We start from the raw sequence: 27,898 nt of genomic DNA on the forward strand, positions 1-27,898 counted from the left end.
ACAATTGATATCTCCCTTTTCAGATGTTTCTTGGAAAAGGAGCAGATCTTGTTTTGGGATAATGTCGTTTTTGTACATCAGGGTGCCCAACGTTTTATATGATTTTGCTGTGGAGTCCTATGTCTTGTTCCTGTATATCCTGAATCAAATCTTTATTAGTCTATATAGTACATTCTGTTTTTCTTTCATACACAAAATCTACAACCAATAACAGTTTGATGTGAACCATTGGGTGTAATAGAAAGACAGATTGTAAAACAGTTATCAGTTTATATCAATTTAAGCGCCATTTAGTTTTTAAAGCAGTACTGCTATGGTTCATTTGACATTTTTGTTAAAACGACATTTCTGCCATATTCAGTTTGTTAAAGTAGCGTTTCAATGCTCTGCTGGATATATTGTTAGATACATTTTTCTTATCTACTAGGGGAATTGGTTTTGTTGCTATTCGATCACTCTGTGATACTTTCTGTCTCTTTTTCTAAATTTTGTCAAGCTAATTTTAGATATTCCTTTTTCTCAAGGTTTATCTACAATTTGCAACAATCTGTTGAGAGTCAGACATCATGTACACAACTGTATTATGGCTCTATGCAAGTTCAGAGTCGTACAGAGCTCTAATACAGCACGCATAGAAATTTAAGGGCTCATACTGTTCTTCCGCATGTTTCTGATTCCTTATGGGGACATATGGATGTTCCATCCGTTGCCATATTACAGAGGTATTCTCCCCTACATACCTCTGTAATAAGGTGCTGTACTGAGGTGCCCTACAGTGGCACCTAGAATGCCTACGGTAACATAAGGTGGAAATATAGGGAATCCATGTTCCACCATACAGGGTTTATTCAAATGGTTGTGCCTTGTACATGAGGTTTAACGTTATGTACCTTTTTGGAAGTACAGTTTTGAATTAGCACGAGACTAAATAGCCTATGGCCCTCTTCACACTGAGTTTATTGCAGGCAGAAAAAAATCTTTTTGGCCTGCCCGCGCTTTTCAGCTGTGGTTTCTGCTACATTATTCGCACGTGGCCATTGAGGACCGCGGGCAAAAATCGCAGCAAAAAACGCTCGGGAAACGAGTGCCGAAGAAAGGACGTGCTGTTTTTTTTTTTTTTTGCGAGCGACTAAAAGCCTCCCGGGAAAAAAAAACAAACTTCTGCCTCCCATTGAAATCAACGGGAGGCGATTTCGTATGTTTTATGGCGCTGATTCCAATGTGGTTTCCGCATCAAAATCCAGGTAAAAAGAAAACTCCGTGTGAACTGGGCCTTAAAGGCCGACTGTAGGAATGTCTAATGAAACTTTAGTTTATGAATCTGAATTATTTGCACAAAGATCGGATGTCACACACGAGATGCTCTGTTTTTTTATGCAACACTTTTACTATGACTACTAACCTAACTGATCAGTGGTACCTGTTATAGTTGGTTTTTACTATATCATAAGAGACTATGAGCGGACCCCTTAATTGACAGCTTCTATATCTTTGGCTCATAAATGTACAGTTTAGAAATTATAGACTACATACAGGCATGGGAACTATTTAGTAACTAAAACTAGAATGATTTAAAAGGGTTGTCCGGTTTCAGCAAATGACTGTTATTTTTCTTGTATATTCAAATGCTATGTATACCTTATAAAAACAGTGTGTTTGGTGCAACCTTCTTAGTTTTTATAAAAAAATATTTTTACTATTTGAGATACAACTGCTTTGTATCCTGTATACAGGGCAGCTGTATCTATCACTGAAAACTGCATCAGTCGGGTCAGTAGCACTGATGGGTTCAGTGTCAGCAGAGACATGTAGGATCGACCTATTAACGATCAGATCTAAGTTCATAACTTAGATGTGATCGATGAGAGCTGGATCCTGCGTGTCAGACACGCAGAACCTGCTGACACTGAAACCGTCAGTGCTGCTGACCTGACGAATTAAGGTTTTAGTGCAGGATACAGCTGCTCTGTATACAGGACACAAAGCAGCTAGATCTCAAAAAGTAAAAATAATTTTTAAGAAATAAAAAGTAATTAGAAAGTTGCACCAAACACACTGATACACATTTTTATATATATATAAAAAAAAGATTTCATAGTGTACATAGCCTTTAAGAGTTATAACATTTTACCATATACTTTCTGTATTAGTTCCTCGCGCTTTTCAAGATATTTGCTTGTTGATATTCAGTAGGAAGTTAGGAATATTTAATCTTTACATTTTAGGTTTTCCATATTTTAGACAGATTTTACTATGTCTTCTGTCAAGTCGTAAATTGTTACAATTCCTTTGTAATGGCAGCAATTAGCATATTTAATTTAATTAATATTGTGCATATTTCAAAATGAAACAATCAAAATGTCATAAGAAAATATTCAAGCTCTTGGCAGACTGAGCATGAATGTTGAAGGTAATGAATACATTTTCATACTCCTGGCAGTACCCCTCAGCGATGGGAGCCATGATGCCAGGAATACAGCATGTGACCGCTGAGCCCTGTAATTGGCTACAATGGTCACATGCTAGGTGCTTGTAAACAAAGAATGGGAGTAACGGCGCATCGTCAGCGCTGGATCGCCTGGGGAAATAAGAGTTGAGTACTGATATATAGATATATCTATATATAGATATATTATTTTTTTTATCACATTTTCAGCTGTTTGTAACCCTGGATAACCCCTTTAACTTCCCTACTGATTATGCCAAGCTGTGATTATCCAAAGTATGACTGCAAAGGGAGCCTATTAAAGGTCCTAGCTCAGTCTAGACCTTGATTTTGTCTTGGCTTTAAAATAAGAGCAGGATCGCCAATCTAGCACTGATCTAGCCCGAGCTATAGCAGTTTCAAGTAGGAGCTGCACTTCAGCTCTCACTTCTGCCTGTATGAAGAGCAGAGGAGAAGCCAGAAGGGGATGTGCTGGCAGGAGTGCAGGAAATCTGTGATCTTTCTCCTGTCCCTGTATAGCTTTAGATTAAACCAGGGGAGGGGTAACATAAAGTTTTGTTCATGTTATCACTCCACTTATGAATCAAAAAGCTTACTTGCTTTCTGATTGTCATGTTATATCTTTTTTTTAAATCACTCCTCTGCACCTAATTAGGCTGTTAACTCCAGAACCCAGCAAAATATGTCAAATAAAATGTTTAAAAAGAAAAATAAAAAAATCCTTTTATCCCCTTATTAGGTTTTATTATTGAAAAAATAATAATAATAAAAAGAATAAATAAAAAAAAACACATAGTTGGTATATCCTCATCAGTAACGACCCCTACTATAAAATAAAAAAAATATTTTTCTCACATTGGTAAATGGCGTATAAAAAGAAAACAGAATATCTATTTTCTTTTCATCTTGTCTCCCAAAAATAGGAATGAAAAGTGATCGAAAAGTCATCTGTACCTTAAAATGGTAACAATAAAAATGACAAGTCATTCAACAAAAATCAAGTCATTTATAAAGCTACTTCGACAGAAAAATAAAATTGGTACGGGTCTTGGAATGTGGCAACACAAAAACAAATTATTCTGTAAAAAAATAAGTGTTTTTATCGTCAAAAAGTTGTAAAAAATAATAAAAATAATTTACATTTAGTATTGTCGTAATTATAACGACCTGTAGAATAAAGTTATCATGTTATTTATTCCGCACAATAAGCGCCTTGAAAATAAATCCTAAAAACCTTTATATGTACCCCAAAATTATTCATATAAAAACTACAACTTGTACTACAAACTACAAGATCTAATACAGCAACATTGAAGAAGAAGAAGAAGAAAGAAAGTTATTATTGCAGAAACACAGAGGGGTAAAAATATTACTGTTGTTTAGGGCTATAATTAGTTACATCACTAAGGCTTCGTTCACATCTGCGTCAGGGCCCCGTTCTTAGTTCCAGTTGTAGGTAAACATCTTTAACAGCCCATAGGCTAGGGCTTCACAACGACGTTTGATCACTGTAAAATCACAGGTTACCGTGGTTGTCACACGTAGTATTTCTTTATGGTGGAAAAATAATTCCAACATGGTCTTCTGCTTATATCTAGAAATGTCTGCATGCCCACATTTCTTCAGGATGTCAATGGTTTGGAAGAACACTAAGAAAAAAAAATGCTACCCGTACTTTGAAAGGGGCGTGGCCTCAGAGAAAGCGGATTTGGCCATGGGGACCCGGCAAATTTATTATAATTTAGGCAAGAAAACTGGCATAAGTTATAGTGGTTATCTATTCCTAGCTAGCCAAGATTTCACTCTATAGGGAATAGCAAGGTAAAGGCCTATGCCTTGCCTACAACCCTGATTAGACTACCGCTCCCCCCCATTGGACTTTAAAAATGAGAAAAAAACAAATTAATTAGAAAAAAAAAATTATACTCACCTCTCTGCTCCTCTTCTCCCCTCCGGCACCCTTGTCACTCCAGTGTTGATCATACAACATAATGACGCCGAGCAGCGTCAGGACGTTGTGTGCGATGCATCACTGATAATGTTGAATAAGGCCCTGACGCTGCTTGGCATCAACATCTTGTACGAGCGGCGCTGGAATGATGAGGAAGCCCGAAGAGAGAAGAATAGCGCTGAGATGAGTATATGTTTTGTTTTTTTGGCGATGTAGGGGAATGGATGGCATGTAGCCGCAGTCGTTGCGCTACAATTGCCCTTCCCGGCCGAAACATGCAACAAATGTATTAAGAGTCTTTCGCCTCTTAAATGTGTTTAACTTTTCTTACTATTAAGACTTGCATATGGAATGCCAGTCTTAATAAATTGCCCTCTTTGTGTCCTGAGCCTGGGAATGCTGCGGCTGGGTAACTGGTTAGCAACCTAATTGCATTAGTTGAGGACTGGAAAAAAGTGGAGCTAGACATGTTGAGACCAGGCATGATTACCATGGCAAACCAGCGCCATTTTGCCACAATTTTTGTGGTTTTGCCACGGTGAACACCCAAAAAACATTTTTACTGCAATGTGTAAATCCAGTCTTAGGATGTGCTTGCTATTGCAGCAACAGGATTGCAATAATTGTAATAAATAAATATAGTAAAAATAAAAAAAAATAAGATAAGCAAATGAAAATGACTAAAATGAGAAAAAAGTTAAGAAAGATAAGAAAAGCAAACAAAAGTCCCCCTTCTAACAAGTAATTGCGCACTTCTCCGAACCCACATACCAATTTTAAACATTGTGTGTCAGACAAACCTGTTTTACATTGGCCTGAGGAGAATGTACAATACCTGAAACATAAAATAATTACCCCCGGCTACTAATATTTGTCTGTTTTACCTCCGGTTCTTTCTACGTCTGTGCCTTTGAAAAATAATTTATGTACTTGGATCATTATCTGTCATGTAGAGATGCTACGTCTAAAGTTAAAGAGGTTATCCCACAACAACTTATCACCTTTTCACAGAATAGCTGATTGATTGCTGGGTGTCCAATACTGGGACCCCGACTGATCAAGAGAACGGGAGTCCCGAGTCCCATGAATGAACGGAGCGGCTGTCCCGCATGCGCACTGTCGCTCCATTAATTCTCTATGGTACTGCCAGAGATAGCCGAGCGCTGTACTCTGCTATTTCTGGCAGTCCCATAGAGATTGAATGAACCTGCCACTGCTCCGTTTATTCAGGAGACTTGGGACCCCCATTCTCTGGGACACCCAGCTATCAAACACTTATCACATATGGTGTGGATAGGTGATAAACTGTTGTGGTGGGATAATCCCTTTAGGCCAGGGTCAAACACACAATTTTGATTCAGTATTAGGTGCAGTTTTTTAATCAGTTTTTTGAGCCAAAGGCAGAAGTGGATCTGAAAGGAAGAAAAGGTATGAAGAAAAGACTAATGCATCACATTTTTTTTTTTAATTGAGTTCTGTGTTTAGCTCAAAAAAATCGACCCAAAAACTGCATCAAAACTGTGTGTGATCCTGGCCTCAAGAGAGGAAGATACATTTAAAACGAAAATAGAGTTTATGTTCTCAATGATATAGCAACGTCACAAGTTACACTATTACTTACACATATTTGGCATCTCTATATACAGAGGAATTAGAGGATTAATTTTTTGGTTAAATATTATTCATTGAACAAACTACCTTAAAAGAGCATGAAAAAATTTGTAAAACGTTATTTTTTTCCTGTTTCTGACCATTTTTTTTCTAAATAAGACCTACAAAAGTAATTGATATTACTCCAAATTTAAAGAACAAAGATAGAGATAGAAGAGCTCTCCTCTTCTGTGTTCATATAATGGCCAGAAATAGAATTTTTCCTCATGTACACACATATGACTGTTTATTCTGAGAAGTCACCTGGAAAGAAAGGTACACTGTAAGTCGTAGCAGTTTGGTTTTGATTTGCTTTTTAATTGAGATAATATATTTGAGACAAGCAGTAACTCTTGACATCTAGGACTAGGATGTATTAGTTTTGTTGTTTTTTTTTCCCCTCTTATATCCCTTTCTTCTCTGCCTCTAATCCAAAAATATTTTGCTTTTATACCCAAGAGGAAGATAAATGTGTAGCTACTCACAGAGGCACAAAAATAGCAAAGGGGCTTGGCTACACTTTTTAAGAAAGGATTTTATTTTCTGGCAAATGTAGTAATTAAGGGTTCACAGGGAAGTTTTTTTTCTTTTAAATACTGAAGTACTGTATATGGAATAACTGTGTGTCTGATTAATTCATATGCTTTTAAGAATATGAGTATGGAGCTATATGAGCTCTACACCAAGATGAGATAAGCTGACAGGGTATGTTTAAAGAACAGCAAATGGTGAACACTTGAAGAGAATATGATAAAGACAGGCAGGACCAGCGTCTGCTCCCGGGCAAGTGTTGGGGCCCACTCGGCCGCCGGGTGCTGACGCCGCCATCATGGCTCTTCCTGGAGTAGAATCCCCGGCTAAAGTGTTACCGACAGGATTCTGCTTCTAGAGGTAGCCCCTGTCTAGGAGGCAGCGTAACTACCACTGCAGCAGCCATAGCGGCTGCTACGGGGCTCACGGCCATGCCGCACTCTGTCAGGGGCCCCCGCATGCCCAGTGGTCCCACTAGCAGCCGCTATGACTACAACAGCTGCAGCCACGCCACATTCAATATTATCTGCGTCCGTAGGATGCAGATACTATTGAACCCTATGGCAGAGCAGGGAGGTAGCTCCCTACTCTGCCATTTACATGGTTTTAGACCCCCAGGCAGAGTTCTAATAGTAGCGCTCTGCCCGGGACATTGCCCCTGACATCACTATCCATATATAAAACTATTAGCCTATTTCTTTGTTAAATGCTAAACTGAAAAGTTTTTACAGCAATCTTGTCAAATGGATTAAATATAATATTGGGAGAAATTGTTGTAAGAAACAGGTGTCCTGGTGCCAAGCTCCAGAGCATATGAAGAAAATCATGAATCTGTTAGCAGCAGTATTTTTGGCCTTCGATGTGGGGAAGGTTTCAACACCGTATCTTGGCCATACATGCAGTGGCGGATTAAGTAGACCATGGGCCCTGGGCTGTTACCCAAACTTGGGCCCCCCTTCCTCACCGTAACTATTTTTAACACTACCTTTTTGGGCAAGCATTAACAGTGTTACGATTCCCCTTGTCACAGCGCGGTGTCCCTACATACTGACAGGATCACACTGTGCAGGGACACAACCTCCTGACAAGGGGAATTGTCTATCAGTCCTGGACTGCAGAATGACTTTTTGTGAAATACAAGGATTCCTATAATAAACATGTCAGGAGAGGTGACAGATTCTCTATAAATCTAGTGACTCACAGGTGACGATGTCTCAGATTCTAGTAGTTTTTTTCCTCTTTTCTTCTCCATCCGGTCCAGCACTCATGACGACTTCTCCCGGCCATGACTCATTTCTGCAGAATTTGCCACTCAGACGTCTCCTCACTTTTCCAACATTTCCACACCTATAAACGAAAATAAAGTTATCATGGTGCCACATACTGTGCCCCTAAATATAATAGCACCAAACACTGCGCACCTGAATATAATACCACACACTGTAAAACACCACATACACACAGCCCCCTGTACATAGTGCCACACACAGCCCCTGTAGATATTACACACCCCCATAGATATTGCACACCCCCATAGATATCGCCATACACAGCCCCCTCTATATATCACACATCCCCCTCGTAGAGCGTTACACACAGCCCCCTATAGATAGTGCCATACAGCCCTCCCCCTCTTGTAAATAGCACCAAAAAGCCCCCCATATAAAGAGCGGCACACACATACCACTGTGGATAGCACTACACAGCGCTCCCCCTTGTATATAGTGCCACACAGCGCTCCCCCTTGTATATAGTGCCACACAGCGCTCCCCCTTGTATATAGTGCCACACAGCGCTCCCCCTTGTATATAGTGCCTCACAGCGCTCCCCCTTGTATATAGTGCCTCACAGCGCTCCCCCTTGTATATAGTGCCACAATGCTATGTACACATTTAAAAACGTTATATTATAATTATATATATATATATATATATATATATATAATATATATATAGTATGTGTGTGTATCAGTGTGATTGATTGATTTTATTAAAAAATATTTTTACTTTTTGAGATACAGCTGCTTTGTATCCTGTATCCGTCAGGTCAGCAGGACTGACAGGATCAGTGACACGCAGGATCCACCTGAAATCTATCACATTTAAGATTATAATTTAGCGCAGGGCCCGTTTCACTGATCCCGTCAGTCCTGCTGACCTGACGGATACAGGATACAAAGCAGCTGTATCTCAAAAAGTTAAAATATTTTTTAATAAAACGTAATTACAAAGTTGCCCCAAACACACATTTTTATTAAAAAAAAATAAAACCGACGTGATTTTTGCGACGTTTTTTCCGTAGATAATGCAGGTTTCGTTTTTTTAGCGTTTTTATACACAACTTTTTTGCTATTTTAGAATTTTTATTCATAAAGTTTGAAAATAATAGTAAAAAAAATAAGCTTTTTTACGTTTCAGCTATTTTTTTTTTTGGTAATAACATAGTTTTACCCTAAAATAGACCTTTTATTTGTAATCGTCATTGTCTACCGTAAATTTTAATATATTACATGTCTATATTAGGGTAATTGGGTCAGCGCTAGCGTTACAACAATGATTGGCGGGGGGGGGGGGAGGGCGACGTTTTTATTGGGGTGGGTATTTTGTGTGTATTTATTATTACATTTTTTTTTGCACTTTACTTTATTATTTTTTATTACTATGGTCTGTCTCCCAAAGGTCAAAAAAGACCTTTGGGGAACTTTATATATTTTTTTTCTTTGTTTTACACCATCTTTTCCACTGTAACTGGAGCTGCACAGCAGCCCCAGTTACAGGGGAAATCAGCCCTCTCATAGTGACGATTGTCACTAATAGGGCTGTGCTGGGTCTAGTAAGACCCAGCAACAGTCTGCCACTAACGGCACCCGGCGATCATGTGACCAGTCACATGATCACCGGGAGGAATGGAGACAGCGCCGTTGCTGCTGTCTCTATTCCTTTACACAGCGTTCATTGAGCGCTGTGTAAAAGAGATCAGAGAAGACAGAAGCAGCGAAAGCTGCTCCTATCTTCTCCTCAGGGTCCCCGGCAGTCACTGACAGCCGGAGACCCGACATTCAGCTGCCCGATCGCGCGGGCAGCAAGTTAAAACCCGAGCCGTAGAAAGTCTATGGCTCGGGTTTTAAGGACCCGTCCCTGACCGCTGGCCGTAAAAATACAGCCAGCGGTCAGGAACCAGTTGGGCAGGAGGATAAGCCTATACTGACCTCAGCGCCGGTGACCGCCCGCCCGGCTCTTCTCCCTCCTGCTGCTTTGGAGTAACAGAACAGCCGTCCGTCGCTGTTCTGTTACTCAATGGCGGCGGCCCGCACTTGTCAGGGAGGCGTGTCCTACCCCTTTCCCGGCCAATTCCCTGCTCCTCCTCATCTTCGGCACTTAGCAGCGCTAGCGCGCTGAATAGATTTAGCAGATGATGTGCGGTTCGGGCTGCCATGGGCCCCCTGGGAGCCTCGGGCCCCGGGCGGCCGCCCGAAACGCCCATATGATAATCCGCCACTGCATACATGTTAACTGTACTGAAGGAGATCAGCATTAGGGGAGCCGTTATGAATGCTTTAAATGTACGTATTATAGTCATAACCTGAGGCAAAATTAAAGTAAGCAGGTGCTGGAGGGGATAAAATAATATTTAAAATTCTTTTTTTTATCTCGGACATTGGCATATCCACAGGATATGCCATAAAGGTTTGCTAGATGTGGGTACGACCTCTGGGAACTGCGCCTATCTTTAAATTGTACTCCCCTGAGCCCAGTCCTCCCTTCTGCTGTTGGCGCTGGGCTCCTGTCACATAATTCCTGGCTAGAAAAAACTATTTTTGAGTGGTCAGGAAGATTGGTATGCTATACAGTTTTCTATCTCTTCTTGCTACACAGGAATGTTCAAGCCTCTCCTACTCAAAGAATGCACTACAAAATGGAGAAAGGACTCACCCAACTCTCTCTAAGGCCGGATTCACACGAGCGTGTGCATTTTGCGCGCGCAAAGGGTCCATAAAAGCTCCGTGTGTCAGCAGCATATGGTGCGCGGCTGCGTGATTTTCGCGCAGCCGCCATCATTATGACACTGTTTTTATGTTTGTAAACAGAAAAGCACGTGGTGCTTTTCTGTTTTCATTCATAGCTTTGACTACTGTATTGTGCATCACGCGCGGCACATGGAAGTGCGTCCGTGTGCCATGCACGGTTTTCACGCACCCATTGACTTCAATGGGTGCGTGATGCGTGAAAAACTGCCAAATATAGGACATGTCGTGCGTTTCACGCAGCGGACATACGCTGAGTGAAAATCACTGACTGTCTGAACATCCCCATTGACTAACATAGATCCGTTTGTCTGAATAAGCCCTAAAATGGAGAAAGGACTTACCCAACTCTCTCCAAAATAGAGTAAGGACCCACCCAACTCACCACAGTCAGGCCTTCTCACATGGGGTTTTCAAAAATCCTTTAGAAGAGAAAACAAGCAGTTTCCAAAGACTCAATTCACAACACATCTGTGGTGCGCGGTCGGCATATATGCTGGAAAAATCTCATCATAAATGCCGATTTGCCCATAAATGTTTAAAAATACATTAAACGTGTTGGCCAAGTGGAAAACATAAACTTAGTCTAAATGAATGCAAATTTTCTACTTTAATTTTACTAATATTCTGTATAACTTCATATTACCTTATTTAAAATGCGTAGGGTTTGTTTCTCTTTTTTAAAGTGTATCTATCACCTACTTACAGCGGAGATAGATGTGTGATTAATCACTTTTCATGAGATTGCACATTATTGATTAAAGACGTGAGGTACAGGTGTAAATTCGCCAAGGCTGTATATTAATCATCATTATCAACACATTATCCTAGTACACAGGTGGTGACTATGACATATGCTGTATTCATTTCAGCTTTCATCATTTTTTCAGGTATATACATTGGATGTTTTATGGAAAATGTGGAAGACAGGACTCTGAAGGCTACAGTATTCTATGATCTGCGGAAAATGACTATAAGTCATTGTCAGACTGCCTGTGCAGAAAGGTAAGGTATCTGCTAACAGACTGGAATATAGAGTAAATTTCACATTAGGGCATTCTGCGCTAATGAACTAGTGTTGGCGTGATGTGAAAAATTGCAAACTGTATAAGAAGATCAGTGTCTTTAGTTTAAGAAACGAACACTACAATCTGAAGACCTGACTTGGTGGCTTTCTTAAATAATACACATAATGGGATATTTTTTTAATACTGTCTTAAAGATAGACCATATAAAACGAAACCAGACAGGCAGAAATTGTGCCAAATGTATCACAGTGGCGCACCCTGAATGCTAAATTTTGTGCATCTTTCTGGGCATGTTAGGTACTTTTCTCTTCCTTACAACACCTCATGTCTGGCGTACTTTACATCAATATTTTAAACCCCAAAAATTGTCAGACTGCCTGTGCAGTAAGGTAATGTATCTGCTAACAGAGTGGAATATAGAGTGAATTTCACATTACTGCATTCTGCACTAATGAACTGTAGTTTTGGCATGATGTGAAAAATTGCAAACTGGATCTGAAAGCTTTTATTGGATTATTATCTACTACACGTGGTCGGACTCAACTATACTACATTTTATACAATTTTACCATAAAGACTAAATTATACCATGAAGATCAAAAGGTGACAAGGTTATTGTACATACAATGAATGTAGCTGCCATTATAAACATCATAAGGACAATCCCTTATCAAATGGAAGATGGGTCTAGCTTTTCTAATCCTGCGTCTGCCAGACGTTTTTCCTTCAGCAGCTGCTGGGCAGTCATTCAAATAAATGGTCGTCCATGTGTTGCATGATCAGGTCTCTTACAGAGCGGCTCTCCGCTTTGGCTCATAAGCGAGGAGGGGCCTGGGTGGGGGACCCCCCTCTATGATGTCCATAAACACTAATAGCGCATATGAACAGATGTTGTCTTCATGCGACAGTCCCTTTAATACAGCAGCATGATGATTGATCATGATTATTTTGTCAGTATGCATCATTAGTCTTTGGTACTCTTCTTTTTTTTTTTTAGGTACTACACAGCAATAATCCTCAATTCTCCAAAACACTTAGTTAACTAGGTAAAGTTAATATATTCACTAGCATGAACACATTTTAAATCTCGGATATTTTTCTGTATTTGAAAGGATTTCTTTTTTTTTTATCGATATGCTATTAACTTGATTCATACATATAGTTAAAGGGTAACTAAACATTCAACAAACTTCTGGCATGTCAGTGAGATGTCCGTATGTTTTAATTGGTGGGGGTCCGAGCACTGAGACCCCCACCAATGGCTAAAACGAAGCCGCAGGAGTGCTCGTGTGAGCGCTGAGCCGCTTAGTTTCTGTTCGGCTTTTTCCGGAAATTGATGTAGCGGTGTACGAGCGCAATAGAGAGTCTATGGGCTCGAACACCGCTACAACGGCTTCTTGGAAAAAGCCGAACAAACTAAGTGGATCAGCGCTCACACGAGCACTTCTGCCGCTTCGTTTTAGCAATTGGTGGGGGATTTAGTGCTTGGACCCCCACCAGTCAAAACTTCTGACATGCCACTATGACGTGTCAGAAGTTTGTTGAACATTTAGTTACTCTTTAAAACATTATTATTGTTGCAAATGACTATCACTGCTTAAAATTACTGACTTATAATTTATGATTCACATATGACTGCAAAGAGAATTTTTCAGCAGCCATTACCACATTGCCTTGAAAGGGGGTTTCACTACAATTAAATATGATATTTATAGTATAGTTAATAAAAAATAAACAATATTTGCAATTGACATGCTGTTAAAAAAAAACCGACTCAGTAAAAAGTTATTACATTTCATTTATTTGCATAGTATGGCACCATCTGGTGTTCAAACTGTATTGCAATGTGCACATTCACCTAATGAGGTGACCATGTGCTCAGTCACTCCCCACAGCCAGGTCTCTGCATAGTGATCTTTGTTTACTGCAGATTAGCAAATATAAATAATTTTCTTCCCTGCTTGTCAGGGAAGGAGCAGAGCCTCTGCAGTAGCATGGCAGTATGACTGAAGATACTCCTTCTCAGCTTGATAGGACTGCATCCTGACAGCAGATATGAACCTTGCCAATGCCTACTGAGCATTTTTTTTTGTTTTATTTCTTTATTTTTTTAATGGCTTCTAAGGGAGTGCATACTGTGGATTTTACGCCTCTCCCTCAGCAGCACAGATTGGTAGCAGCACTAATGGGGACACAGGGTAGAAAAAAAGATCAGAAAGGTAATTTTATATGCTATAAACACTGCAAATTACTAATATTAAAAAAAAGCATTTTTGGACTTTCGCTATGAAAATGATTCATGGCATAAGCCCTATAAGGCAAACTTTTTTAAAATTTTAATTATTCAGTTATGTAGCAGAAATTTTTATTATAATTGTGTAAGCACAGTTAAAATCTGTTATTTTCTTCCGTCAAGCAAGTACATTTTCTTTCCTCGGATTGTAAGGTATGTAGCGAACTGGCAGAAGTCCAGGTCTGGGTTCAAAGATGGCCAAACTGAAACAGCTTTCTCAATAATCACATCAGAGTTGTTTTGCAAAATGAAAGCTTTTTCATGTATCATATTGCCAAGAAATGAAAGATTTTAAACAAAAGTATTTACTACTTGAGTGAAGATCAAACAGGTTCAAACTAGGATATAACGTGATGACACAATAGGATATGGAGAGCAGTGTCTATAGTTTAAGAAGCAAACATCATACAGCCTGAAGACCTGACTTGGTGGCTTTCTTAAATAATACACTAATAAGATACTCTCTATCTTAAAAACCGTATTAAAAAATATAAGACTAAACTAGACAGGCAGAAACTGCCCAAAATTTATCACAGTGGCGCACCCAGGATTATAAACTTTGTTAATCTTTCTGGACATGTTAGATACTTTACTCTACCTTTCAACACCTCATGGCTGGCGTACTTTACAGCAATATTTTGCACCAAAAAAATGGCCCTAAGCATTAATAAATCTATTACATTTTGCGACTCTTAGCCACGTTCCTTTTTCTAGACAATTTCAAAACAGTCTAGGAGAGTTCTAAAGTGTCTGAAACACATTATAAATTTGGCGCATGGCAAATACACCACTTTATTTGAAACACATTTGTGCCAGAATTCCGATGCATTTTGCTTACTAAACCCTGTGAGTAGGTCATCAGTATGAAAAACCGCGACTTGCCTGGACAACCGCTTTAAACTGTAATTCCTACAACGGGAGGATTCCCTGGTGAATGTAAAGCATAATGAATACAGTGGTTCTGTTAATTAAAAATATTATGTTAGGAAATTATCTATCTATGTGTTGACATTATTTTATGGTTAATAATGTTACCTTGTTTAAAATAGTAAATATTCCTTTAAGAAAAATTTATTTTATGACACTGCCTATTGTTATAATCTGTATCTAGGATTACTTATTTTTATTATATTTTCATATTCTGTATGACCTTGAGCTTTGTTTCCAGATCATCTGAAGTACATGGGATGTTATTTTAAGTCAGCACATTCATATACATTAAAGGGAATGTGTTGCCAGAAAAACATGTTTTTTTTTTAAAAATTAAACATTTAGTGTGTGGGTGATTAAACATTGTTCAAATTTTTTATTTTTTTTTTGCACGAGCCAGGAAATATTATAAATTATTTCTAATTTATAATACTACCCATTTTTGGTCACTAGATGGAGCTGTTCCCAAAATTGCAGCATTGCAACATTGGGTTAAAAGCCCTCGCTCTAGTGAGCTCTCAGCAACCCCCCCTCCTTTATCCTGGCTAGTGCCGGGATAAACGAGGGGTTTGAACGGTGTAACCTCCTACACTGTGTGTTGCCATTTTTTGAGCTAACCCACAGTGTAGTAGGTTTACATACAGTAGTAAACACACACAAACACGAACATACATTGAAATCTCTTACCTGCTCCTGCCGCCGCGGCTCCCTCCGGCCCGTCCGCTCCGTTTGCTGCCGCTGGTGCAAGTGCACAAATCCGGAAGCCGCGACCGGAAGTAGTAATATTACTGTCTGGCCGCGACTTCCGGTCCACAGGAAAATGGCGCCGGACGGCGCCAATTTCGAATAGGACTGTGTGGGAGCGGCGCATGCGCAGTTCCCACACAGACGCCGTACACTGCAGTCAATGGGACGGGAGCCGTTCGCAGTCCCTATGGGACTGTGGCTGCCGTATTCCATGTCTGTATGTGTCGTTAATCGACACACACAGAAATGGAACAAAAAATGGCAGCCCCCATAGGGAAGAAAAAGTGTAAAAATAAGAAAAAGTAAAACACAAACACACAAATGAATATAAACGTTTTTAATAAAGCACTAACATCTTTAACATATAAAAAAATTATTTGTGATGACACTGTTCCTTTAAACTTCCTCTTGTTAATTTGAGCTATTTCCTTACTTCAGCATTTATAGATAATTATAACCAGACATGTGACTCTATGAATGCTAAGTCTTATTTACAGTATATTTCATGCAAACTCATATTCACACAATGCAATGAAATACAGTCAAATTCTGTTCACATCTGCGTCATGGCTTTCATTTATAACGGAAGTCACGACGCAGTGCCAGAACCAGTGGCAACCAATGGACCACATTGACTTATAATGTAGTCTGTTAGGTTCATCCGCGGTATATGTCATTTTGATTGGAAAAATAGCGCTGCATGCAGATAGGAACATAGCCTTGGCTGTATCAACCAATCAATCAACAATTATACGATTGGTAGATATTTTTACATCAATATTATTATTATTTTTGTTACTATCAGGTTATAAAGCACAATTATTTTCTATAATTTTGAATACTTCAAAACAAGGAATTACATTTTTTTTATTTTTTTTTAATTTATGAAAACACATGGCTACGAACACTAAAATACTAGTATGGAGGTACAATACAAATATGTTGTAATTTGAAGGGGTTGTCTGGTATTTACATCCTCTTGATAAATAACAGATCCACCTATGAGCTGATCCCAGTGATCCTGCAGCCCCCCCCCCACTCATTTCCAGATCAGCTGCAATCTTTGGGAGAATTGGCTGGGGATTTCTTCCTTCCCCTGTAGAAACACTAAAGAGGAAATTGAACATTACACGATGTCCAGCAAGGTCCTCCAGATGAGGCTCTTTATTGGTGTTCTCCTCAATGGCTAATAGAGGAGGTCCAGAATGGTTAATGCCTCTGTATAACATCTACATTTCCTAATAAGTCACATGGATATGGTTTATATAAAACAGACATCCCCTAAAAAACAATATGAGAAGGGCTTCCTTCTCATACTAAATTTAAATTCACAAGATTTAATATTCACACATTTGTTAAGACATATTCCAAGAGCGTTTTTTATTTATATAAGATCATGGGAGGATGGATATTTCATTCATATTCTCTTTTGTTTGTTTTAGGACATACATTTATGCAGGTTTATCTTATGGATCTGAATGTTATTGTGGCAACACTCTGCCCCCAAACCGAGCCAAAGAAGAAGAATGCAACAATGAGTGTAAAGGAGAGAAAGGTTCTGTCTGTGGAGGTGTCAATCGTCTCTCAGTCTTCCAGCTAGAGAAACTACGGACCTTGGTCAAGCAGAGTAAGTTGTGTTGGGCTTGTAAATAGATTCAGTATAAGTTTACTGACCTATCCATGAACCACCTCACAGCATTACACTTACAAGATGAGTTACTTTCAATTAACGTTAACAGGAAAATGTACTATTTAAGAAGACTAAATGTTCTCCGTCTCACATTAGTAGAAGTGTAAAAGCTGATATGAGTGTTTGTCCTGAGCCATTCATTGCTGTAGGCGATGGCTGATGTGAAGTCATTTGCACCTCTTAAAAATAATACTGTAAGATTGTTTATGTATTTAGTACAAAGTATAAAAGAATATATAAAGATTAGCAAGACAGAAGCTACTGGATTATACTTTTGCCGCAACAGCTTTAGAAATATTTACTTCCTTCCTCCAAAACCCACTGCCAATGATGGCTACTTGTTCCTCTCATTTTATGCATGGAACAGCGCTGAAATGGCTTCGGGTTTATACCCTTCAGGGTTAATGTAAATGGAATAATAAATCTCTTTCATTGTGTTTGAAATGAATTTAGACATTTATACTAGACACTATAAGGTAATCTCACTGCAGCTTACCCAGTATAATTCCCACCGAATTTACCATAGGCTCTTAATGTAATTCTTTGTAATATTCTCTTCATTGCATCATTTGTTGATACAATAATATTGCAAATTTCCCCTTTACAGTTGAGTTCTCAGCCATAAATTAATTTGAGAGGATATTTCTGTTTCCAATAATTCTGAAGGTTCCCTTCTGTTTGATTAAAGCTGTAGTACTGTTTTTGACAATTTATTTCCCATACTCCCCACTCATCGTTATACAAGTAAATTACTCTTTATATGTGTATAAATGGCTAAAATATTTTTTCAATGAAAACCAAACCTCTGTAATATCACACACATATCCAGTTATATTTGAGATGTCATAAATGATTCGAAATTATTACGCCTGCTGAGTCTCTACAAAAATGGGATTCTTGGCCAAGAATGACATTATTAGACTAATTCCCCATGTCCACTCAAGAAATTATAGGAATTGTGCACCTTTTATTATTGGTGGGTTTATTTGTCTTTCTTCACTGATTTTTCAAGGCAATTGGTTATGAATATGTCTACTTTACCCACTGAGCATTTGTCAGTGTAATTTTGAGGCCCATATTTTGTAGTTTGATACAAAGAAAAAAAAAAGTATCTGCAAATTCTGGGTTTCAAGTGTTATTATGCTTGGTTGGTATGAAGTTGGTTCTCCGACACTGTTTACTTCTATAGCTCTGTTTTTTTGATGGTTTCCAACCCACTGGGCTAAATCGCTCTCAGCAGAGACTTATAGACGATTGCTAAAGGGAAATCACTGGTGTGGTATTCACCAGCATCATTAGTGATTCTCTAAGGGAAATGTTTTCTAGATTTATATTATAGCAGCATGGGATATTGCCCAATTCCACTACTTTTTAAAAGTTTCAAATGGCAAAAGTCAAAACATTGTAATGAAACCAAAGGAAGTCTTGGACACGTGTAGGCTTTCAATAATCTCATGCTATGAACACAATATGTACTGTAAATATTTAGGAATATTTAGCAAGAGGGCATGTAGATGAATCTTTAAATATTCTCATCTTATTTGTAATGTAATGAATCAACCTTTTGATGCAAACCTTGTTAAATTGTCAATATCATAATATACGGTATAAACATACAAGGCCGCGAATATCTTTTGTACTTTAATGGCCTTACTTGTATGACTAAAAACATGCCCCTTCCATTTTTTTTCTATCTCAACAAATTACTATTAATTTTAATCTTTTTTTTTTTCTTTTAGTGAGTTTCAGTGCTAAGCGCAATAATACAATGGATAAATAAATTTTTAATACATTAGTGCTGGGCAGGCTCTACAGAAGCAGAACTTGTCTTACCCAGCATCATCTCTAGTGTGCAACAGTCCGTACAGATGGGAATAATATAAGATAGACAAAGTCGTATTTTGAAACCTTTTTAGGGAGGCGAGAAATGCTACTGGCCAGGTCTCTTGATTCTGAGGGGGGCCCCATTCTAGAGAAAGGTTCAGGTCCTAGAGTTGAAACCCGTATCTATCTGACATTTATGACGTATGCTATGGATTCGTCATAAATGTCCCTGATGGGAAAACCCCTTTAAGTTGTACACTTTTTAGTAATGAAAGTCAATGGCAGACCTATTCAATTGCCTATAGCTGAGCATACGCTTTATTAGGAACAAAAAGAAACAAAAAGTATACCTCAGTTGTAAAAAATGCTTTTTAAAGACTGAAACATATTAGTAAGGCTATGTTCACATAGCCTTTCTACTCTTCATTTGGTATATGCGCTGGAAATGCTGCTGGCGCATACGCTGAACGCATCCATAGGTCCCATTTACCAAATGTATGTCAAAAAAGTGTCCATTTGGCATGCCTTTTTTTTCAACTGTACTTTTCAGTGCAGAGGCATCCTGCAAAGAAACGTATGCTGCGTAATATACATTTTGTTTGCATGAGATCCTATGGGTGACATATACAATACGAGTAAATTCAGATGTCCTGAAAGCAGCTGGGAGATTCCTGTTTCTCTGGCTTATGTAATAAAGTAGTGTCATTTGTTTCTCATCAGTTTAGCTTTATTTATATTAACCAAAGTCACCTTGATGCTGAATATTCCCACTTGTGATGACTGTAAAAATAGTGCTGACATGTGGCGTTGACCACTATTACCATGTTTGATAAAACAGATTCTTAGCAAGCCTGCTAAAAAGTTAACTCCAATGATGTTGTCGGCCGCATCTCCAACCAGAAGTTTAAAAGTGCTGAGAAATGCCTCTCATACCTCCTTTTTACAGAATTAAAGACGAAAACGTTTGTGTCCAGAAAAGTGGCAGTGGGACTTCATAGATATGCCATAAAACCATAATTTTTATTGGAATTAGCCCGGCAAACTGGCTGCATTGCTCTATGACTCCAATATGGTCTCCCTTTCAAATAAGTAGGTTGATGGTATTTGGTCTACGTGGGAAAAGCTATGATATGGGGAGCGTTCATGTAAGTGCTAAACCTCTGCCAGATCTTCACAGAAAATGTCATTTTAGAATAAACATTGCTGTAATTAACTGTCTGTATACGAGTAGTGTAATAACCAAAAGGGGTTAAAATAGGACACTGTTCTTAAGCCCAAGGTTGTGTGTTTGATATCCAGTTGTCTTGTTTAAAAAGAAAGATTTATATTTGCTAAAGGTCATTTGGCACACACAGAAGAATTGCCAGTGATGTCATAGCAAGCAGAACCCTAAATGCCTGTTTTGTTAGTACATTAAATTTTGACTAACTCTACCTATTCCACTAAAGAAGATGGCCCACATGTATTAAAACTCAGTGCGCCAATTTTTTGTCACATTTTCGGTGGAAATAATGGCATATACTGCCTCACATTTACTAATGCTTTATAATAGACAGCGTAAACTTAGGCCAGGCAGTCTAAAAATGTGCCAAATTTTTCACAGTGGAGCATTCTATATGATAATTTTAGTGCATCTTGCACGGCCTATTAGACACTTTATTTTCCTTATACCACCCTTGATATGACTGTTTTGTGCCAGAATTTTGTGACTTTTTGGTCGCATTGTAATTCATACTTTTTTACTGGAAGGCACCTCCCCCCCCCTTTGTTTCAAGACATTTTTAAAATGTATGTAGGGAGGGCCAAAAATCGAATTTGCCTCAGGCACAGTAGTAGATCTGCCCCTCTGTATGTGTTTGAGTTGTAAAGTATTTGCATTAAAAAGAATTACTGCTTGCCCCCCCATGCGCCGCTTTTTGATCCATGATAGCAAAGTAGACGTGGTTATGAACGGAGTTACTTATATTTATAAAATGTAACTTTTTGAAAAGTCGCCCAAAAAATTGCAACTGCATTCTAACAGCAGGTGTAAAATGTAAGCCACAAATTAAATCGAAAAGCCCCAGGTCTTCTCCAGTGCAAAGTTCAACACATTTAGCAAATGGTGTCTAGACATTAAGTACATTTGAAGTAAAATTAACTTTAAAAGACTGTCACAAAAGAAAATATGACCGAGAGAAAATAAGATATCTAATAGTGCTTTCATTTTCTTTACTTTCTAACTGATTTTGTGCCACTAGTCATTCTTTTATTTAGTTGTTTTTTGTAAACTGGTCATTGTGCTGTATGAGGATGTAAATTGAAATACATAATCCATGGTAAAGAGTGACCAATAACTACTACTTTTAAATCAGAAATTAAGTTGTATGAACCATAAAACCTTGTCATTTCTTTCCTCCCTGAATTTATAATTTGAACACATACACTACTTCTAAAAAAAATAATCCAATAAGAAAATTTTTTGGGCTGCTCTCTACCGAATATTATACTTGCGTTACAAAAAATGAAAATCAAACAGCTTAGTATACAGTAGTGGTGCCATAGTTTGTATAACATTACAGCTTACGTTGTAAATGTGGGGCATACTAGACCTCTCTGTGATGCTCTTTGTATTTTAATTTGGTTTCAATAAACATCTTGGCAATCATAGTATTAGGAGGGTCATGGCAACCGGGAGATGAGTATACTGATTCTGCAAAAGAGGTTATATTAGCCATTCCTGGAAGAACCTTCAAATTTTTTGCTATATGTATGTGCACCACATCTTGGAGCACTGCAGTATATTGTGCTAGAAATTATTAGTAAGTAATATTAAAGGGGTTTTCCACGTTCTGACAATTGATGACCTATCCACCGGATAGGTCATTAGTATATGATCGGTGCGTGGCGGAAGAATGGATCGCACTGATTGCTCTGCTCAAAGAATAGCGGCCGAGCTGCACTAATGTGAATAGGAGCCGAGCTGCAGTTCGGCCGCTATACAGTGGTCGGAGTCATCTGCTTCCGGCTCCAACTATTGCATACCGTTCCAAACATCCGGAGCTTGAAGGCACCTGGAGTGGAAAATTGGTGCGGGGTATGGGTGTCAGACACGCACCGATCATATACTGATGACCTCTCTGGTGGATAGGTCATCAGGTGTCAGAAAGTGGAAAATCCTTTTAATATTACTTTTTAGTTAGTTATCAACATACCATTATTATGACGAAGTTCAAACTCTGTACATGTCAATTCTGCATTGTTTCAGATAATGGAGTCACTCATTTTTATAAAGGTCCTACATTTATAGAAAATGATATGTGTAATGAGGCAAGAAAATAGAGGTTAGAAACCACAGACACTGTAAAAAAGATGGAAAAAAAATATAGGGGAGATGGAGAGGTTTCAAAATAGGGGGGGTAGTGATTGTTCAACTTGAAAAAAAATGACCATTTAGATTAAGATCACACTACCGTTAATATACGTTTACCTCTCTTCCGTTGGGGGATGAGGGGATTGAAAGATTAAATGGGAAAGCAACGGTTCCGTTGGAATTACCATTGATTTCAATGGTAATTATTTTGTTTCAGTTGCTTTCCATTTGTCTCAGTTCGCTAGGTTTCCGTTTTTTTACGGAAATAAAAGGTCTGCAGACTGCACTTTTGCTTTCGTAAAAGAAAATTTAAACCTAGCGAACTGAGACAAAAGGAAAGCAACTGAAACAAAATAATTACCATTGAAATCAATGATAATTCTAACGGAACCGTTGCTTTTGGTTTAACCTTTCGAATCTCTCTTCCTCTGACGGAAGAGAGGTAAACGTATGCTGACGCTAGTGTGAACTTAGCCTTAGAGGTGATCTTATTAAGATGTATAAATATATTCCTGGACAATACAAAGAACTGGCATATGACTTATTTATTCCCTGAAATTTACAAAGTAATATGGGACATTCTTTATGTACAGGAAAGGATTCTTTACAGTTAGAGAAGTGAAATATATTTATAGAAGACAGAAAAAGCTAATACATTGACAGCATTTAAAAAGCACTAGACATTTATCTCATGACTAATGGTGTTTGAAGTTACAATAAAGCGAGTGATAAATAAAGTTAAATTAAGGCCTCATGCACACAAACATATTTTTTTCCTTCCGTAAATACTAGCATAAATACAGGTCCTTCGTCACACGTATTCGACCCGTATTGCACCAGTATTTACGGACCCGTGCCCTTAAATACGGGTCCAGTGTCACCTGTATTCCACCCGTATTTACGGGCACGTTTTCGCTGCAAAATTGCACCGCACTAATTGGCAGCCCTTCTCTCTATCAATGCAGGATAAAGAGAAGGGGCAGCCCTTTCCGCAGTAAAAGTAAAAGAAATTCATACTTATCCGGCCGTTGTCTTGGTGACGCGTCCCTCTTTCGACATTCAGCCCGACCTCCCTGGATGACGCAGCAGTCCATGTGAACGCTGCAGCCTGTGATTGGCTGCAGCGGTCACATGGGCTGAAACGTCATCCCAGAAGGCCGGACTGGAGGAAGAAGCAGGGAGTTCTGGGTAAGTATGAACGTCTTTTTTTTTTTTTTTTTTTTTACACGTTGATCTATATTGTGATCGGTAGTGATCAGAAGCCATGACTAAGGACGCTGCATGCGTCAGAAACGCGTAGGCACCGCTCACACTGCCATAAATCCTACTATTCACTTGAGAATATCTATTTGTAATGCTACCTGTTTTTATATTAATTTTTCATTAAAACTTGGAAATAGTTTCCGATTTTATACAAACCTCAAGGACACAGCGCTGGATCCATCTCTTTGTTTTTCCCTGTACTCCATACGTGTGCCGACACGAGGACCCGCGCGCAAGTCTACACATGCGATAAGGTGAGCTGGAGGAATCCTCCCAAACTTTTTTTCTACAGACCTAGAAATACATAGGTCCAGCCAGAATGAAGAAATGTCATGTTTGTAAAACCAATACACTACGCAACACACATAACATCTGCGTATTTCATTGCAGAATTTTGAATCTCCGTTGAAGTCAATGGAGAAATTCCGCAATGAGTCTGCAACAAGTCCGCTACACGTCCGCAACAGCCAGTGTATGCTGCGGACACCAAATTCCGCACCGCAGCCTATGGTCCGCAGCTGAATTTTCGATGATAAAATCTCATCCACACGTTGCGGCTAAAATCCGCAGCATGTTAATTTCTACTGTGGACTCTGAGCAGAGATGCTGCGTTTTTACGGGAGCCCCATAGACTTCTATGGGCCTGCCCGTGCCGTAATTATGGCCTAAAATAGGACATGTTCTATATTCGTTAACGGCCCGGGCACCTTCCCGTAAGCCTATGGGGAGGTACCCGTGGCCAATAGAAGTCTATGGGCCCGTAATTATGGGCCATAATTACGGCCCGTGATTATGGGCATTTTTACGTTCGTGTGCATGGGGCCTAATCAAGGGAAAATATCTGACTGCCTTGTGGGGATGGATGGACCAGTTATTTTTTTTTACTATTCTTCTATTTAAAAATAAAGTAAAACATGCACTTTTTCTTAATCTCATGTTGAAGATGCTTTTCAGAAAGAATAGCTGCTGGTGTTTCCTAAAGACTGCATTTCATCTAAGGCTGGGTTCACACTGAGTTTTTTGACGAGTTTTTTTACACGGAAACAGTGCTAAAAAACTCGTCAAAAACGGCCCGAAAATGTCTCCCATTGATTTAAATGGGAGGAGGAGGCGTCTTTTTCCAGCGAGCGGTAAAACCGTCTCGAGGGAGAAAGAAGAGACATGCCCTATCTTCGGGCATTTACGCCTCTGACCTCCCATTGACATCAATGGGAGGCAGAGAAAGCGTATTTCGCTGAGTTTTATGCCCGCAGCGCTCAATGGCCGTGGGCGAAAAACGCAGCGAAAAGCGACGTGCAGGGAAAGGAAAATCTGCCTCACACTCCCAAACAGAATTTTGAGGCAGAATTTCCGCCTGCAAAAAACTCAGTGTGAACCTAGCCGAATTGTTTTGTATATATTATTTCTTTGTAATTTTCTGTAACAAGCTCTTGTTTGATCTAACAAATCTGCTGCATTTCCATATGTAATATATTCATAAAAGCCATTGTGTTAATAGTACCGCAGTAACACAAGGGATTAGGTGCATCAAATACTTTATATTATCTATTTGACATGTGCGGCATTATTTTATGTTTTCAGACATTAATTACAATGATAGCTCATCTATGTGTCAGTAATCTGCCTATTCATTTAATAAATAAGCCCTTTCTCTATTGTTGCCGGTAATGAGTCCAAAAGATAAGAAAACATCAGGCAAGGCTAGGAGGGCAAGTCAGCAAGTTTCAAAATAAATAAACAGAGGAGCCAGTGAAGAGAAGAAGACAGATTTATTCATAAGTCAGCTATAGTACATTTGGTTCTGTTCATTTCTTAGGAAACTTTGCCAAAAATAGGACCTGCTCTCATTTTATTCATATATTTTACTTCCAATTCTGCATTTGCATATTTTTTTATTATTTTTAATATTATTACTAATACAACTATAATTAATATTATGTATGATGTTGCATACACTGCATTTTTGATCTGTCTCTGTCTGTCTGTCTTATTCTCCTCCATTTCTCAGCCATTGTCAGATGTTTTGCTGGATATAGAAGTGGGATCCCTACTTATCAGATATTTATGAGGTATCCTACAGATACACCATAAGGCCCCATGCACACGACCATTTTTATCCAGAACTACGGATAATCTGCAGACCCATTCATTTATATAGGCCCTTCCGTATATTTACGGATGTGTTTCCGAGCGGTAGAAATGATCCGCAAAATATAGAACATGTTTTATTTCTGTCCGCAATTGCGGCACGGACTCGCCCATAGAAGTCTTTGGACGCGTGCAAAATTCCGTAATTGCGGAAGCTTTGCTATGCATCAGCAGGGGATTCCCCAAGAAAATGGTGCCTAAGAAATCGTGACCTTTTCAAGGGGTTGGAACATGCTGGTGACATCATTTGTAGCCTCCCTTTTTCTTTGCAGATCTGTAAATATGGATGCATTATGGACCGTATTTGCGGACAGCGTGCCAGATATGCAGATGACTACGGGTCCGTATTTGTGGACAGCAAAAAACATTATGGTAGTGTGAATGAAGCCTAAATGTTAAAAGTGCGGCAATTAGCCCTCATGCACACGAACATAGTGTTTTTTACTGTCCGCAAATACAGATCTGTAGTCATCCGCAAGTCATCCACATATCTGGCACGCTGTCCACAAATATGGTCCGTAGTGCATCCGTATTTACGGATCCGCAAAAAAAAAAGGGAGGCTAGAAATGAATGATGTCACCAACTAATCCCAACCCCTTGAAAAGGTCTAATGATTGCTCAGTCACCATTTTCTTAGGGAGTCCCCTGCCGTCGTATAGCAATGCTTTCGCAATTACGGACGGCTACAGATGCACATCCTTAGCCGTCTGCTATTTTGCACCCGCCCATAGACTTCTATGGACGAGTCCGTGCAGCAATTGCAGACAGAAATAGGACATGTAACGAAAAAAGAAATATCTCAATAAATACACAATTTAGTTCAATAAATATATTTTTAATTAAATTATTTCACATATAAACAAACATAACCCCCCTACAAATATCTACCGCAAACATATAAAAAACACATATATATATATAAAATCAGCCAAGAGTAGCACCATGTTAGTCATAAATCATAGTTGATCCACAAATAACAGTAATTACAAGTCTAGGCACCAGTTCAAATAATGTAACTATATATATATATATATCTCTTATACCCGCTTGTATGGTACACAAGATAGTGATCATCAATAACACAAACATGTATAAATTAGTATACCTGTGGAAGACATGATGGTGGTTGGACCATACACCTGGAGAGAAACACTTTGACGCGCGTTTCGCACCCTTCGTCAGGAGATGAATGCACTACTCAGAATCCTAGTTTAAATATTAAATGGAGAGAGCGATAGCCAATGGCGCATGCCGCATTTCGTCCACACCATACGTTACTCCATCAGCGTCCATGCCGGCCATCGCTTCACGCAATTTGCCCATAAGCGATGTCCGCCAGTAGTATGACAGCTTCCGGTCTGAAGCAAGTGGGTACAGTAACGCGCATGCACACGATCGCTATGAACATAAAAAGTGTAAAACACAGTATAGAAATAGGACATGTTCTATATTTTGCGGATCACTTCTATGGCCCGGACACACATACATAAATATAGGGAAAGGTGTCCGTGGCCAATATAAATAAATAGGTCCACAGTTTATGCGTAATTACGGATAAAAACTACGGTCATGTGCATAGGGCTTAAATCGGCTTTTTTGCTGTGGGGTCACCTTTTTTCCTTATAACCAGCATGATGTGGAAGGAGGAATTGTGCTCCTTCTCCCCTGACATGATTGTCACTGATAGTAACCAATTCTCTATAGCGCTACAGAATATATCGGCAACAGGAAATATATTAAAAATTCAATAAAATATTACATTTTTATTTCATGCTGCTTATATGGTTCCAATATAATCGTCAGCAATTTGTCACCATCCGTTTTCAATAGGACTTACAATCTAATCTACCTGTCTCAGACACACACAAAGTAGGGACAATTTTATAGAAAGCCAATTAACCCTTCAGTATGTTATAGGAATGTAGGATGAAACTGGAGTACTTGGAGGAAACCTGTACCAATATACCATCAGCTATACCATCAGATATGAATAGTGCTATCCAGACTTATTGAGAGCATT

The 27,898-nt window shown here is 38.9% G+C and overlaps 1 protein-coding gene across 1 annotated transcript in view; it reads left to right on the forward strand.

Moving 5' to 3' along the window:
- Positions 1–27,898, forward strand: part of LOC142743460 (sialate:O-sulfotransferase 1-like) — a 159,127-nt gene that overhangs the window by 64,030 nt on the left and 67,199 nt on the right. The window contains exons 3-4 of the mRNA XM_075854242.1: positions 11,493–11,607; positions 17,043–17,227. Of these exons, the coding sequence (XP_075710357.1) occupies positions 11,493–11,607; positions 17,043–17,227 (300 nt within the window). The remainder of the gene's footprint in view (positions 1–11,492; positions 11,608–17,042; positions 17,228–27,898) is intronic.

This window comes from Rhinoderma darwinii, chromosome 2, assembly GCF_050947455.1.
Source record: "Rhinoderma darwinii isolate aRhiDar2 chromosome 2, aRhiDar2.hap1, whole genome shotgun sequence".
Lineage (NCBI taxonomy): Eukaryota > Metazoa > Chordata > Amphibia > Anura > Rhinodermatidae > Rhinoderma > Rhinoderma darwinii.